General features: G+C 37.6%; 1 protein-coding gene across 15 annotated transcripts in view; it reads right to left on the bottom strand.

Moving 5' to 3' along the window:
• LOC139101749 (ankyrin-2) overlaps positions 1 to 16,648 on the bottom strand; it is a 78,743-nt gene that overhangs the window by 11,058 nt on the left and 51,037 nt on the right. For all 15 annotated transcript variants that reach the window (XR_011545616.1, XR_011545615.1, XR_011545614.1 and 12 more), the window contains one exon: positions 172 to 14,778. Coding sequence is in view for 2 of the 15 variants with exons in the window: in XM_070655136.1 (XP_070511237.1) it covers positions 172 to 14,778 (14,607 nt within the window). In the remaining 13 variants the exon portion in view is untranslated. The remainder of the gene's footprint in view (positions 1 to 171; positions 14,779 to 16,648) is intronic.

The following is a 16,648-nucleotide window of genomic DNA, read 5'->3' on the forward strand; positions in this document are numbered from 1 at the left end:
TTTTTTTTTTTTTTTGCTCTCTGATGTCACGAGAATAACTAGTAAAACTGAAGTTACAGAGAAGCGTCAACTTAATAATTAATCATGTTACACACAGCTGGTATATGTAATATATAATATATAAATATAGATATGGATATATATATATAACGCAAGATTATTGCAAGATACCTTCGGTTCTATTGTCAGTGAACTCGGCGAGTGAACTGGGTGGCGGTGGGGTCGTTCGCACAGACTTTGTCACGATTGTGGTGACGGAGTGACGTGTGCGAGGCTCGGGGTGCTCTACTGTAGTTACTGTCTCAACTATTTTACGCGATTTGTCCGAATCGTCCGCGACTTCCTTACCCGGGCTAATTTTTTTTTGTGGAATGCGAGATACTTTCTTAACGCTAACTGACTCGGTTAAATGCTCGACGTCACCGGACGTCTCTGACCTACCAGCTACCCTGGCTTTATGAGTTACCTCTTTAGTACTTTCGCCTGGGCGTTTCGATCCTACTTTTTTATCACCGGCTGATTTTGCTTCAGTCGTTGACGTTTCTGTCACTTTGCTCGTTCTCTTGGTAACAGGCGAAGCTTTATCTGTAGTTTTCACGTCCGCTGATTTTGTCACTTTCGGAGCGATGGGTTTTCTTGCAGTTTTTACGGCACCAACAGGTTTGCTTTTTGCGTCAGCTGTCGACTTGACAGATTTATCTTTCGCTTGCGCGAGATCGCTCTTAGCACGAGCTTCTTCCGCAGTTGCTTCTTGCTTTGTCTCTTCTAAAAATTCTTTCACGTCGTCCGTCGCGTCTTCTACTGCGTGCTTGGCACTTTTAACTACGCCGGATAAAAAGCTGCCTGCTTTTTGTTTAACTGCTTTAGTGTCTTTCGCGGTTTTATCCTTAACGCTGCCTGTTGTACTAGCGACTGCGCTCGCGCCAGCTGTCACTTTTCCTTTAATCACTCGTGCGTCTTCTTTTGCTTCGCTTGCGACGGCGTCTTTGGTACGTTTAGTTTTCTGCGTTACATCTTGACTGGTGGATTTGATTTTCTCGCCGGCTTGCGACACGCTAGATCCGATTTTACTTCCCGCTGTTTTTACAGTAGAAATCGTTTTATCTTTAACACCTCTTATGGCGGAAAGGCTTTTTTCTTTGGTATCTTTTGTTTTTTTCACAGTCTTATCTGCGACGGTTTTAATCTCACTTGAAGTTTTAGCTTTCGCTTGTTCGACTTGTTTTAATTTTGCTGCTGCAGCTTCTTTAGCAAGTGCTTCATCGGCAGCTGCTTCTTGTTTAGTTGCTTCCAGAAAATCTTTCACGTCGTCGGAAACTTTCTGCCCTGTTTGTTTAACATCGTGAATAACGTCAGACAAGAAATCCGAACTCTGGTCCTTCGATTTTTCTACATCTTTCGTAACTTTGTCCTTGGCTGTTTTAGCACCGTCAGATGCAGTATCTGCCGTCTGTAATTTTTCTTTCACCGCTTTTACATCTTTTTTTATTTCTTTATCGATACTTTTTTTAGCATCTTTTATATCGTGTGCGATGTCCGTTGCTTTGGATTCTACTTTCTCATCAATTTTTTTCGTTTCAGCAGCTAGCTTATCAATTGTACTTTTCGTTGTGTCTGCTGCTTGAGCCACTGTCTCAGAAATTTTGTCTTTAGCGGCTTTTGAATCTGCTGTCAATTCTTTTTTAACGTCCTTTGCACTACTAACGATACTATCTTTCTTGTCTTCCAATTTTTTCGTACCAGCAGTAGTAATTTCTTTAGCGCGAGCTTCTTCGAGTTTTGCCTCGTGTTTTGTTTCGTCCAGAAATTCCTTGACGTCGTCCTTTGCGCTTCCCACTGCATGTTTCGCACCTTTAACTATTCCTGAGAGAAAACCAGATCCTTTTTCTTTAGCTTTTTTTGTCTCTTTAGTTGCTTTCTGCTTCGTTGATTTAACACCGTCTGTTACAGTTTCGACTCCTGCAGTCACCTTCTCCGTCATCTTTTTCGTATCGGCTTGTACTTCTTTAACGATTGCATCCTTGGTACTTGCAATTTCTTGAGTAATTTCTTGCGCTGTTGAATTTAATTTTTCATTAGTTTCTTTTAATTCTAAGGCTACTTTGCTTTTAGCAGCTTTATCAAGATCTTCGGAGATTTTCTCTGTGATTTCTTTTTTCGCATCTTTCACTACGGAGACAGTTTCATCTTTGACATCTTTTACTTCTGTAACAACTCGATCAACTGTATCTTTTACGTCAGTAATAAAATCCTCGGTTGTTTCCTTAGCACGAGCTTCTTTCGATTCTGCCTCGCGTTTTGTTTCATCTAGAAATTCTTTAACATCATCGGTTGCGCTATCAACGGAATGTTTAGCGCCTTTAAATATACCCGAAAGAAAACCAGATCCTTTTTCCTTCGTCTTTTTCGCTCCTTTAACAGCTTTATCTTTAACACTTTCAACGTCATCCTTGACTTCTTTAATGACTGCATCTTTCGTATGTGAAACTTTCTCCGCGATATCTTGCGTTGTTGAATCTAATTTTTCATCAACTTTTTTAACTTCTGATACTATTTTGTCTTTAGAGGCTTTACTTGCATCAGCAGTTTTTTGAATATCCTTCGAAATTTTCTCAGTTAGCTTATCTTTTGCATCTTTCGCTGTAGTAATAGTCTTGTCTTTCGCATCTTTTACGTCATCGGCAACTTTATCTGCAGAGTCTTTTATGCTACTGACAACAGTATCTTTTTTACTTTCTAAATTCTCTATTCCGGCAGAAATTGTTTCTTTAGCACGGGCTTCTTCCAATTCTGCTTCGTGTTTAGTTTCATCTAAAAATTCTTTAACTTCATCCGTCGTCACTTCCACAGCATGTTTCGTACCTTTGAAAATACCGGAGAAAAAGCCACCTGTTTTATCTTTAGCTTTTTTCGCTTCTTTCGTTATTTTATCCTTTGCACTATCCGTAGTTTCTGCGACTGCATCAGCGCCTTCTTTTAATTTATCTTTTGTTAATTTTGCATCTTTTTTTACTTCTTTAATTGTTGCATCTTTAGCATCTTTGACAGTTTGTGTTATACCTGCCGCGGAATCTTTTACTTTTTCACTGGCTTTTTGAGCATCTTCACATATTTCTTTAACAATTTCATCTTTCTTGTCTTTAACTGCAGAAATTGCTTTTTCTTTTGTATCTTTTGCTTTATCGGCCGCCTTATCTGCAGCATCATGAATGTCACTGACGACAGTATCTTTTTTATCTTTAAAATCTTTTAGTTCCTTTTCAGCTTTTTCTTTAATTTGTTTTTCTTCCATTTCAGCTTCTTTTTTCGTCTCCTCTAAAAATTCTTTGACATCATCCGTCGTGTCTTCAACAGCGTGTTTTGCTCCTTTGAAAATTCCAGAAAAGAATTTTCCGGTTTTATCCTTGGCTTTTTTTGCTTCCTTCGATACCTTGTCTTTCGCACTGTCCGTAGTTTCGGCGATTGCGTCAGTTCCTTCCTTAATTTTTTCTTTCGCTAATTTTGCATCTTTCTTTACGTCTTTAACGGTTGATTCTGTCGTATCTTTAACAGTCTGTGTTACTTCTGCTGCTGATTTTTGTATTTTTTCACCGGTTTCTTTCGTGGTGTCGGCAACTTTTTGAACATCTTGAGATATTTCTTTAACAATTTCGTCTTTTTTGTCTTTTACTGCTGAAACTGTTTTCTCTTTCGTATCTTTTGCTTTCTCAGTTACTTTATCCGCAGCATCATTAATCTCACTGACGACAGTATCTTTTTTATCTTTTAGATCTTTCAGTTCCTCTTCTGCTTTTTCTTTAATTCGTTTTTCTTCCATTTCAGTTTCTTTCTTCGTTTCATCCAAAAATTCTTTGACATCGTCGGTTGCGTCTTCTACAGCGTGTTTTGCACCTTTGAAAATACCAGAAAAGAATTTGCCGGTTTTATCTTTAGCTTTTTTTGCTTCCTTCGATACCTTGTCTTTTGCACTGTCCGTAGTTTCGGCGATTGCGTCAGTTCCTTCCTTTATTTTTTCTTTCGCTAATTTTGCATCTTTCTTTACTTCTTTAACGGTTGATTCTGTCGTATCCTTGGCAGTTTGTGCTATATCTGCCGCAGAATCTTTTATTTTTTCACCGCCGGCTTTCGTGGTGTCGGTAATTTTCTGCACGTCTTTCGAAATTTCCTCAACAATCTCGTCTTTCTTATCTTTGATTGCTGAAACCGTTTTATCTTTTGTATCTTTTGCTTTCTCAGTCGCTTTATCTGCAGCATCGTGAATCTCACTGACGACAGTATCTTTCTTATCCTTAAGATCTTTTAATTCGGCTTCAGTTTTTTCTTTAATGCGTTCTTCTTCCATTTCCGCTTCTTTTTTCGTCTCGTCTAAAAATTCTTTAACGTCGTCTGTCGCATCTTCCACGGCGTGTTTCGCACCTTTAAATATTCCGGAGAAAAAGCCACCAGTTTTATCTTTCGCTTTTTTCGTTTCTTTCGATACCTTATCCTTTGCAGTAACCGTGGTTTCAACGATTGCGTCAGCGCTTTCTTTTAATTTTTCTTTCGTTAATTTCGCGTCTTTTTTTATCTCTGTTACGGTTGAATCTTTAGTATCTTTAACAGTCTGTGTTATTTCTGCTGCTGACTTTTGTATTTTTTCACCGGTTGCTTTCGTGGTGTCGGTAACTTTTTGAACATCTTCAGATATTTCTTTAATAATTTCGTCTTTTTTGTCTTTTACCGCTGAAACGGTTTTCTCTTTCGTATCTTTTGCTTTCTCAGTTACTTTATCTGCAGCATCATTAATCTCACTGACGACAGTATCTTTTTTATCTTTTAGATCTTTCAGTTCCTCTTCTGCTTTTTCTTTAATTCGTTTTTCTTCCACTTCAGCTTCTTTTTTCGTCTCCTCTAAAAATTCTTTGACATCATCCGTCGTGTCTTCAACAGCGTGTTTTGCTCCTTTGAAAATTCCAGAAAAGAATTTTCCGGTTTTATCCTTGGCTTTTTTTGCTTCCTTTGATACTTTGTCTTTTGCATTATCTGTGGTTTCTGCAATTGTGTCAGCGCCTTCCTTCACTTTCTCTTTCGCTAATTTTGCGTCTTTTTTTACTTCTGCAATGGTTGAATCTGTCGTATCCTTAGCAGCTTGTACAATACTTGTCGCAGAATCTTTTATTTTTTCACCGGTTGATTTCGTGGTATCGACAACTTTTTGAGCGTCTTCAGATATTTCTTTAACAATTTCGTCTTTTTTGTCTTTTACTGCTGAAACCGTTTTATCTTTTGCATCTTTTGCTTTATCGGCGGTTTTGTCTGCAACTTCTTTAATTTCACTAACGACAGTATCTTTTTTATTTTTAAGATCTTTCAGTTCCTCTTCAGCTTTTTCCTTGATATGTTTCTCTTCTTTTTTGGCTTCTTTCTTCGTCTCGTCCAAGAATTCTTTAACGTCGTCCGTCGTTTCTTCCACAGCATGCTTCGTTCCTTTAAATATGCCGGAGAAAAAACTACCTGCTTTCTCTTTAGTTTTTTTCGATTCTTTGGAAGCTTTATCTTTCGCACTACCAACGCGTTCTATAGCAGTGTCAACACCTGTCGCTAATTTTTCTTTAACTATTTTAGTATCTTTTTTAACTTCTTTAGTAACTGTGTCTTTAGTATCTTGTGCAGTTTGTACAGCATCTGCTGCTGTATCGTCTAATTTCTCGCCGATCTTTTTCATTTCTTCTGCCGTTTTTTCGCCAGTCGCTTTCAAGGATTCATCTAGTTTCTGAATATCTTTCGAAATGTCTTCAACAATTTTTTCTTTTTTATCTTTTGTAACAGTTACTATTTTATCTTTTGCATCTTTTGCATCAGTAATAACTTTATCCGCAGCCTCTTTAACTTCAGAAACAATAGCGTCTTGTTTATCTTTTAAATCTTTGAGGCTTGCGGCGACTTCGTCTGCAGCGCGTTGCTTTTCTAAAGAAGCTTCTCTTTTTGTCTCGTCCAAAAATTTCTTGACATCATCGGTCGTGTCTTCTACAGAGTGTTTTCCCCCTTTAAATATACCAGAAAAGAAACCACTTGTTCTATCCTTAGCTTTCTTTGCGTCTTTTGAAATTTTACTTTTTACGGTGTCTGCATTTTCTGCGGCAGCATCAACACTTACTGCAAGTTTTTCCTTGAATGCCTTCGTATCCTCTTCTACTTCTTTAATAACCGTTTCTTTAATATCTTTTGTTGCTTTCGAAATATCCGTCGCGGTTTCTTCTACTTTTTCACCAATTTTCTTCGTTTCTGTTGCCATTTTCTCACCGACTTCTTTTGTGCTGTCGACAGCCTTCTGCGTATCTTTCGACAGTTCCGCAACAATTTCATCCTTTTTATCTTTAACTGCAGAGGATGTCTTATCTTTTACATTTACGATATCAGTAACTACTTGGTCAGCAATTTCTTTAACTTCGGTTGTAACGACGTCTTTCTTATCTTTCAGGTCTTTTAACTCTGCGGCAACCTTCTCTTTCGCACGTTTTTCTTCCATTTCGGCTTCTTTTTTTGTTTCGTCCAAGAATTCTTTAACGTCGTCTGTCGCATCTTCCACAGCGTGTTTCGCACCTTTAAATATTCCGGAGAAAAAGCCACCAGTTTTGTCTTTAGCTTTTTTTGATTCTTTCGTTAATTTATCCTTTGCACTGTCTGTAGTTTCTGCGATTGCCTCAGCGCCTTCTTTTACTTTCTCTTTCGCTAATTTTGTGTCTTTTTTTACTTCTTTAATTGTTGCATCTTTAGCATCTTTGACAGTTTGTGTTATATCTGCCGCAGAATCTTTCATTTTTTCACCGACTGTTTTCGTGGTATCGGTAACTTTCTGCACGTCTTTCGAAATTTCCTCAACAATCTCATCTTTCTTATCTTTGATTGCTGAAATCGTTTTATCTTTTGTATCTTTTGCTTTCTCAGTCGCTTTATCTGCAGCATCGTGAATCTCACTGACGACGGTATCTTTCTTATCCTTAAGATCTTTTAATTCGGCTTCAGTTTTTTCTTTAATGCGTTCTTCTTCCATTTCCGCTTCTTTTTTCGTTTCGTCTAAAAATTCTTTAACGTCGTCTGTCGCATCTTCCACGGCGTGTTTCGCACCTTTAAATATTCCGGAGAAAAAGCCACCAGTTTTATCTTTCGCTTTCTTTGCTTCTTTCGTTATTTTATCCTTTGCACTATCCGTAGTTTCTGCAATTGTGTCCGCGCTCTCTTTCACTTTTTCTTTTACTAATTTTGCGTCTTTTTTTATTTCTGCAACGGTTGAATCCTTAGTATCTTTGGCAGTTTGTGTTATATCTGTCGCAGAATCTTTTACTTTTTCTCCTACTTCTTTCGTTCTATCAGTAACTGTCTGGATATCTTTAGAAATTTTTTCAATAATTTCATCTTTCTTATCTGTTGTATCAGAAACAATTTTATCTTTAGCAGCCACCACCTCATTAATGGTTTTATCGGTGGCGTCTTGAATATCAACAGCTTCCTTTGTATCTTTGAGTTCTTTAATGTCTTCTGCAATTTGTTTTTTAATACTGTCTTGCTCCATAGCAATTTCTTTTTTTGTATCATTTACAGATTCTTTTACATCATCGGACACGTCTTCTGCAGCATGTTTTGCGCTTTTAAATATTCCAGAAAGAAAACCGCCACCTTTTTCTTTAACTTTCTTTGACTCTTTAATTATTTTGTCTTTTGCAGCCGCAGTACTTTTTACTATACTATCACCGTCTGCTTTTAATTTTTCTTTCGCTGCGTGTACATCTTCTTTCACTTCCTTTGCCACACTATCTTTACCATCGGCTACATCGTGCGTGATATCATCGACAGCTTTCTTTGTATCTGCAATTATTTCATCGCCTGTCGTTTTAGCGGAGTCAACAGTTTTCTCTATTTGATCGACTACTTTTTCAGCGGTACTATCTGTCTTGTGTTGCACATCTTTAAGATCGGCTTCCAATTCTTCTTTAATACGTGCTTGTTCCAAAGTTGTTTCCTTTTTAGTTTCGTCCAAAAATTCCTTTACGTCATCCACTGCGCTGTCCACAGAATGTTTTGATCCTTTAAATATTCCCGAGAAAAAGCCACCAGTTTTATCTTTGGCTTTTTTCGCTTCTTTCGTTGCTTTATCTTTAGCAATATCCGTGGTTTCAACGACTGCTTCAGCGCCTTCTTTTAATTTTTCTTTCGTTAATTTCGCGTCTTTTTTTATCTCTGCTGCAATTGAATCTTTAGTATCTTTAATAGTTTGTATTTTATCCGTCGCAGAATCTTTTATTTTTTCACCAGTTTCCATCGTGGTGTCGACAACTTTTTGCACGTCTTTCGAGACTTCCTCAACAATTTCATCCTTTTTATCTTTGACTGCAGAAACCGTTTTATCTTTTGCGTCTTTTGCTTTATCGGCGGCCGTGTCTGCAATTTCTTGAACTTTACTAACGACAGTATCTTTTTTGTCCTCAAGATCTTTTAATTCCGCTTCAGCTTTTTCTTTTATACGTTCCTCTTCCTTTTCAGCTTCCTTCTTCGTTTCATCTAAAAATTCTTTAACGTCGTCCGTCGCATCTGCTACAGCGTGTTTTGCACCTTTAAATATTCCGGAGAAAAAGCCCCCAGTCTTATCTTTAGCTTTTTTTGCTTCTTTCGTTACTTTATCCTTTGCACTATCCGTAGATTCTGCGATTGCGTCAGCGCTTTCTTTCACTTTTTCTTTCGCTATTTTCGCGTCTTTCTTTACTTCTGCAATGGTTGAATCTGTCGTATCCTTAGCAGCTTGTACAATACTTGTCGCAGAATCTTTTATTTTTTCACCGGTTGATTTCGTGGTATCGACAACTTTTTGAGCGTCTTCAGATATTTCTTTAACAATTTCATCTTTCTTATCTTTTACTGCTGTAACCGTTTTCTCTTTTGTATCTTTTACTTTATCGACGGTTTTGTCTCCAACTTCTTGAATTTCACTAACGACGGTATCTTTTTTATCCTTAAGAGCTTTCAATTCCTCTGCAGTTTTTTCTTTGATACGTTTCTCTTCCGTTTCAGCTTCTTTTTTAGTCTCATCCAAAAATTCTTTTACATCGTCCGTTGCATCTTCTGCGGCGTGTTTTGCCCCTTTAAAGATACCGGAAAAGAACTTCCCGGTTTTATCTTTAGCTTTCTTTGTTTCTTTTGATACCTTATCTTTTGCACTATCTGTAGTTTCTACGACTGCATCAGCTCCTTCTTTCACTTTTTCTTTCGCTGACTTTACGTCTTTCTGTACGATTGCAACGGCTGAATCTGTCGTATCCTTGGCAGTTTGTGCTATATCTGCCGCGGAATCTTTTATTTTTTCGCCAACTGCTTTGGTAGTGTCAGTAACTTTCTGTACGTCTTTCGAAATTTCTTCAGCAATTTCATCTTTTTTTTCTTTAACTGCAGAGACCGTTTTATCTTTTGCATCTTTTGCTTTATTAATTTCTTTTTCTGCAGACTCTTGAACTTCATTAACAACAGCATCTTTCTTATCTTTAAGATCTTTTAATTCTTTTTCTGCCTTTTCTTTAATGCGTTCTTCTTCCATTTCCGCTTCTTTTTTCGTCTCGTCCAAAAATTCTTTAACGTCGTCTGTCGCATCTTCCACAGCGTGTTTCGCACCTTTAAATATTCCGGAGAAAAAGCCACCAGTTTTATCTTTGGCTTTTTTCGCTTCTTTCGTTGCTTTATCTTTAGCAATATCCGTGGTTTCAACGACTGCGTCAGCGCCTTCTTTTAATTTTTCTTTCGTTAATTTCGCGTCTTTTTTTATCTCTGCTGCAATTGAATCTTTAGTATCTTTAATAGTTTGTATTTTATCCGTCGCAGAATCTTTTAATTTTTCACCAGCTTCTTTCGTGGTGTCGACAACTTTTTGCACGTCTTTTGAGATTTCCTCAGCAATTTCATCTTTCTTGTCTTTGACTGCAGAAACCGTTTTATCTTTTGCATCTTTTGCTTTATCGGCGGCTGTGTCTGCAACTTCTTGAATTTCATTAACGACAGTATCTTTCTTTTTTTCAAAATCTTTTAATTCGGCTTCAGTTTTGTCTTTAATGCGTTCTTCTTCCTTTTCAGCTTCCTTCTTCGTCTCGTCCAAAAATTCTTTGACGTCGTCCGTCGCATCTTCTACAGCGTGTTTTGCACCTTTAAAGATGCCGGAGAAAAAGCCACCTGTTTTATCTTTAGCTTTTTTTGCTTCTTTCGTTACCTTATCCTTTGCACTATCCGTAGATTCTGCGATTGCGTCAGCGCTTTCTTTCACTTTTTCTTTCGCTATTTTCGCGTCTTTTTTTACCTCTGCAATAGTTAAATCTTTCGTATCTTTAACAGTCTGTGTTACTTCTGTTGCTGATTTTTTTATTTTTTCACCGGTTGCTTTCGTAGTGTCGGCAACTTTTTTAACATCTTCAGATATTTCTTTAACAATTTCGTCTTTCTTATCTTTTACTGCTGAGACAGTTTTCTCTTTTGTATCTTTTGCTTTATCGGCGACTGTGTCAGCAGCTTCTTGAATTTCACTGACGACTGTATCTTTTTTATTTTCAAGATCTTTTAGTTCCGCTTCAGCTTTTTCTTTTATACGTTCCTCTTCCTTTTCAGCTTCCTTCTTCGTTTCATCCAAAAATTCTTTAACGTCGTCCGTCGCATCTTCTACAGCGTGTTTTGCACCTTTAAAGATGCCGGAGAAAAAGCCACCTGTTTTATCTTTAGCTTTTTTTGCTTCCTTCGATACCTTGTCTTTCGTACTGTCCGTAGTTTCGGCGATTGCATCAGTTCCTTCCTTTATTTTTTCTTTCGCTATTTTTGCGTCTTTCTTTACTTCTGTAATTGTTGAATCTTTCGTATCTTTAACAGTTTGTGTTACATCTGCTGCTGATTTTTTTATTTTTTCACCAGTTTCTTTCGTGGTGTCGGTAACTTTCTGCACGTCTTTCGAAATTTCCTCAACAATTTCATCCTTCTTATCTTTGATTGCTGAAATTGTTTTATCTTTTGTATCTTTTGCTTTCTCAGTCGTTTTATCTGCAGCATCGTGAATCTCACTAACGACTGTATCTTTCTTATCCTTAAGATCTTTTAATTCGGCTTCAGTTTTTTCTTTAATGCGTTCTTCTTCCATTTCCGCTTCTTTTTTCGTTTCGTCTAAAAATTCTTTAACGTCGTCTGTCGCATCTTCCACGGCGTGTTTCGCACCTTTAAATATTCCGGAGAAAAAGCCACCAGTTTTATCTTTAGCTTTCTTTGCTTCTTTCGTTACTTTTTCCTTTGCACTATCCGTAGATTCTGCGACTGCGTCAGCGCTTTCTTTCACTTTTTCTTTCGCTATTTTCGCGTCTTTCTTTACTTCTGCAATGGTTGAATCTGTCGTATCCTTGGCAGTTTGTGTTACATCTGCTGCTGATTTTTTTATTTTTTCACCGGTTTCTTTCGTGGTGTCGGCAACTTTTTGAACATCTTCAGATATTTCTTTAACAATTTCGTGTTTCTTGTCTTTTACTGCTGAAACCGTTTTCTCTTTCGTATCTTTTGCTTTCTCAGTTACTTTATCTGCAGCATCATGAATCTCACTGACGACAGTATCTTTCTTATCCTTAAGATCTTTTAATTCGGCTTCAGTTTTTTCTTTAATGCGTTTTTCTTCCATTTCCGCTTCTTTTTTCGTCTCGTCCAAAAATTCTTTAACGTCGTCTGTCGCATCTTCCACAGCGTGTTTCGCACCTTTAAATATTCCGGAGAAAAAGCCACCAGTTTTGTCTTTCGCTTTCTTTGCTTCTTTTGATACTTTATCTTTTGCACTGTCTGTAGTTTCTACGACTGCATCAGCGCCTTCCTTTACTTTTTCTTTTACTACTTTCGCGTCTTTTTTTATTTCTGCAGTGGTTGAATCTTTAACATCTTTTGCAGTTTGTGTTATATCTTTTGCAGAATCTTTTATTTTTTCACCGACTTCTTTCGTGGTGTCGACAACTTTCTGCGCATCTTTTGAGATGTCCTCAGCAATTTTATTTTTTTTATCTGTGACTGCATCTATTGTTTTATCAATTGTATCTTTTGCTTCGTCTGCAGTCTTTTCAATTTCACTAACAGCAGTATCTTTCTTATCTTTAATATCTTTTTGTTTTTCCTCAACTTTTTCTTTGACGCGCTCTTCTTCTAATTCAGCTTCTTTTTTGGTATCGTCTAAAAATTCTTTTATATCCTCAGATACTTCTTCCGCTGCATGCTTTGCTCCTTTAAATATCCCAGATAGAAATCCTGGTCCTTTCTCTTTCGTTTTCTTAATTTCCTTGGTTGTTTTTTCTTTTACAACATTAGCGCTATCGACGATATCCCGTGGTTCCTCTTCAATTTTTTTCACAATCGTTTCTTTAGTATCTTTGACCGTTTTATCATCGTCTTTTGCTGCAGTCGTAATATGCTTATCTTTAGAATCCGTCAATTCGCCTAAAACAGTCGCCATATTTCGTGAATCTTCCAAGAATTTTGCAGTTACTTCTCTTAAATCGTCCTGGCCACTGTCTGATCCTTCAAACGATGGCGTCTTCTCTTTGGATCGGCTTCTAGATCTAGATCTAGAAGTTCTTGCTTGTCTGGGACTCCGAAATATACCAAAAATACCACTTCCTTTATCTTTTTCAACAACTTCATCTTCGGGAATAACAGATTTTTTTATTTCCTCATCTATAGGCGGTGATTTTGTGATACTCTGTGTTACGGTTTCTCCTGCTTGCAGATTCTCCGCCAGTTGTCTCGTGTCTTCCAAAAGTTTCGCCGTTGCCAATCTAACTTCTTCGTCTCCGCTGTCGAACGAAGTTTCTTTTGACGAACTTTGTTCCCGCGATCTGCTTCTTTTCTTGCTTTTAAGTTTTGGGCTTTTAAACATACCGAAGAAACCACCGCTCTTTTCCTTAATATCGTCACTTATCTGTTTTTCTGTCTCGGATATTTTTGGTTCCGTTCCGTCGGATTTTACATCGGCAGTAGGTTTTTCGACATCCATTTTCTCACTTTTCTGAATTTTCTCCTTGTCGATATCTGTTTTTCCATTTACGTCTTCATGCACGATCTTTTCAATTATCGTTGTCGTTTGAATAATATCGTAAGATTTACCAATTTTATCTGTAGGAGTATCAACGTCGTAATGTGTGCTTGACACGAAAGTGCGCACCTCATCTTTAGAAGTTAACTTTGTGCCATCGCTTTTGTATGCAATCGGTAATGCACTAGTGTCAGCAACTTTCCGTGTGTCGTCCAAGAGTTTCTCTGTTACATTTTTTATTTCCTCGTCGCCACTATCGAAGGATGTTTCTTTTGATTTAACAGATTTTTTGTCTTTAAATTTAGGACTTTTAAAGATCCCGAAGAAGCTGCCTTTTTCTTTTACCTGATCTTCTTCCTTACTAGGTGCCTGCTCATTTGTTGAAGTAATAATTTTTTCGGCTGCCTTGGTGTCTTCATCGATTTTAGCGTCGGCTTTCACAGGTTTTTCTTCTTCTTTTTCACTCGGTTCTTCGATAATTTTAGATGCTTCAGCCTCTTTTTCCTTTTCTTTCATTTGTAATTCCATCAAATCTTCGTTTTCTTTCGCAATTGCTGCTAATTTTTTTTTCTCTTTTTTCGCTATTTGTTCTGCACTTTCTTTAGGTTTATCGACGTGTATAGCAGGTACAGCAGATCCATCTTCGTCCTTTTTAGATTTGCTTTTAAACAGACTCGAGAAAAAGCCTGTTTTATCTTTGCTATCATCGTCGCCTTCAGTAGTCTCTGAGTCTTTCGTTTTTTCTTTTTCTGATTTTGTCTGACTTTCGTAAGGTACGTGCATGCCCGCAGCGATTTGTCTGCAATCTTCTAAAAATTCTGTGGTCGCTAATCTCACGTTCGGTGCAACTGTAACCTCCGCTAACTTGCTATCCAAATGCGAGTCCGTTACATCGCTAGAAGGAAGTTCTGGTTGCTGCTCCGAAACTTTTGTTAGGATCACTTTCGACTCCTCGTCGCCGCTATCGAAAGATGTGTCCTTTGAACTTTTCTTTCCTCTCTTTAGTTTAGAACCTTTGAAAATTCCTGATAGTATTCCACCGCTCTTGTCCTTAGCTTTCTTCGTCTCTTCGTCTGATTTTTCTTCCGTGCTGTCTGCTGAACGCTGCACATTATAAATGTCTTCATAGGCCGATGTTTTCGCAGCCTTCGTAACGCTATCCTTTTCTTTATCCTTATCTTTGTCTTTTGCTTCTGGTTTCTTTTGATCTGTTCGGACCTTTACCGTCGTCTTTTGCGTAACATCCGTGCCCGTGGGAACTGCGCCCTGTGCTGACTTTTCGTCGACTTCTTTACCTTCCTCGGACAGTTTCTCTTTCTCGCTAACGACGTCCTTTTTATCAGGGGAAACAATAACCGTTTCTTTCGTGGTCACAGTTTTAGTCGGAGTCTCTTTTATTACCGTAGTTTTAGTAATTACCGCCTTATCTACTTTCAAATCGTCACTAACAGAAATAACTGTTTTCGAAGTGCTAACTTTGGGATCCGGCGTCCCACCGCGACGTTGTTTAATCATTGGTGGCTCGATACTAGGGACTTGCTCTGACTTAGGAATGAAACCTTTTGGCTCGACGGTCGTTTGATCTAAATGAACGTTAATTACAGTTTGACCTATCGCACCCCGCGCCTCTTTAATGTCCCGCGCATCATCATCATAAACCACCGACCACCCTTCCTTCGCTAACTTCCCCTTCTCTTTCTCTGCGTCTGCTATTACACCTGTTAATTAAGTATAATACATTTTAGGCATCTGTTTACGTGATAAAAAAATAAAGGAACACAATTTTATTGTCAATTTCGTCATCATTAGTGTAAGCTGGCTCGCTCTTTGATTGCTCTTTTGATTGAACTGCGGTTAGACTGTAGTAGTGTGGTTTTGTGCGTGGAGTGTATGTGCTGTGGAGCAGCCATCTTCTCACTACGTCGTTATAATATACGCAAGACAAGTGCGATTCAAGAAGGAGAAGTAACATCAATTGCTATCAATAATTGATACGTGGTGCAAACGATACATACGATACATATTTCGACTTTTACAATAAATTGCATTAAAACGTTCTCAGTAGCTTGCAACTTTCGAATGTATCTGCCCGAGTGGAAATTTATTTAGAAATTTATTATTTGATTTTACAGCTTGTTGTTAGATCGCGCAGATTAAATATTCTTTTTAGTTAAAAGTAGAAAAATTTCTTAACTAGTGAATAGCTTGGTAATAGCCATACAATTATAAGAAAGTATTTATTATTTTGTGATTATCTTCAAAAAATTAATTTGTCATTTAAAAAAAAAAGCAAAAAAAAAATCTGTTTAGTATCGATCGTCTAGTTACTGTCCAGCGCAGACCATGTATCTAAATAGATCGACTGCCGAATTCTCCGAATTCACCGGGCAAACCGGTTCTCGCCGTCCGTCGCCCGCGCGTCCTTTACCTTGCGAAATTTCGAGCGCAAGGTGCCGGCCAGATGTCAACACACGCACGTACTCACACTACCGCGACGGTCAGCGAACCCGGCGACCAGCGGACTCGGCAGTCGAACACGTGTTAGAGAATAGGTCAGGACGTGCAGTAAACTAGTACGCGGCGAAAAAACATTTAGGAATCAATTTCCACTCGGGCGTGAGAGTATTTCGATTAGTACAACATTAACTGTGAAACAAACGCTGAAGATATCAAAATGAAGCTGTTAGAGAATATAAATAACAGTAATATAATAATTCAGCTTCACAAAGTAAAACTCTTGATTACTGTTTTAAGTGGTAACAACAGTTAGCTGATATTAGTTACTTTAGCAATTTTTAATTTATCAGCTATAGACAAACGATATTCTGATGGCCTACGCGACAACGTCTAGTGATCTTTTCTAATGACAGCTGCTCCGTGCGCGCACACAATTAGGCCACACATATTGGCCATTCATGCAACGCCAAATAATTGCAGCGAAACCTTGCTGAAAAAAATTAATCTAAAAGTGTTCGCGGAGTATTAAGGATATTAGTGAGGGTGATTAAATGAGGTATAAAAATTATAAAATATATATAATTAATAGCTGCTTGAAATAGGCCGAGATAAAATATTCCGTTACATATTAAAGTACAAGCAAGCTGGTAAAATTCCGAAGAGATCCGCTTTGGCTTCCAGAACCTGTGAGTAGACGGCGTAAATACAAATGTTTAGTGCTCACGTACGTTATTTGCGCTCCGCAAAACGTACAGTGTTCTTTATTAAGCTGAGACAATTTTTATGCTTTGACGTGATTCGTGTCCAGAATCATTATGTTATAATAATGATAATGACATTTCTTATTCATGTACTAGCGTTTATTCGACCGCAACGTTTCGCTGAAATAAGATCGTGCACATTGTTGATTGGATACTTACGTAAAAATTAAAGCTTGCTTCATAAACGACGATAATAAATAACAAGTAAAATTCAATGTACAAAATCAGATTAGCATTGAAATATAACTACTTAGAAACTACATTCTTGAAATATAGTTATATAACAATATAATTACGTGTGCATTTGTTGCAATTATAACTGGATAATAGTGATAAATATCATTTTACAAATAAAGTAACAATCGTATAT

The sequence above is a fragment of the Cardiocondyla obscurior genome, linkage group LG04 (assembly GCF_019399895.1).
Source record: "Cardiocondyla obscurior isolate alpha-2009 linkage group LG04, Cobs3.1, whole genome shotgun sequence".
Lineage (NCBI taxonomy): Eukaryota > Metazoa > Arthropoda > Insecta > Hymenoptera > Formicidae > Cardiocondyla > Cardiocondyla obscurior.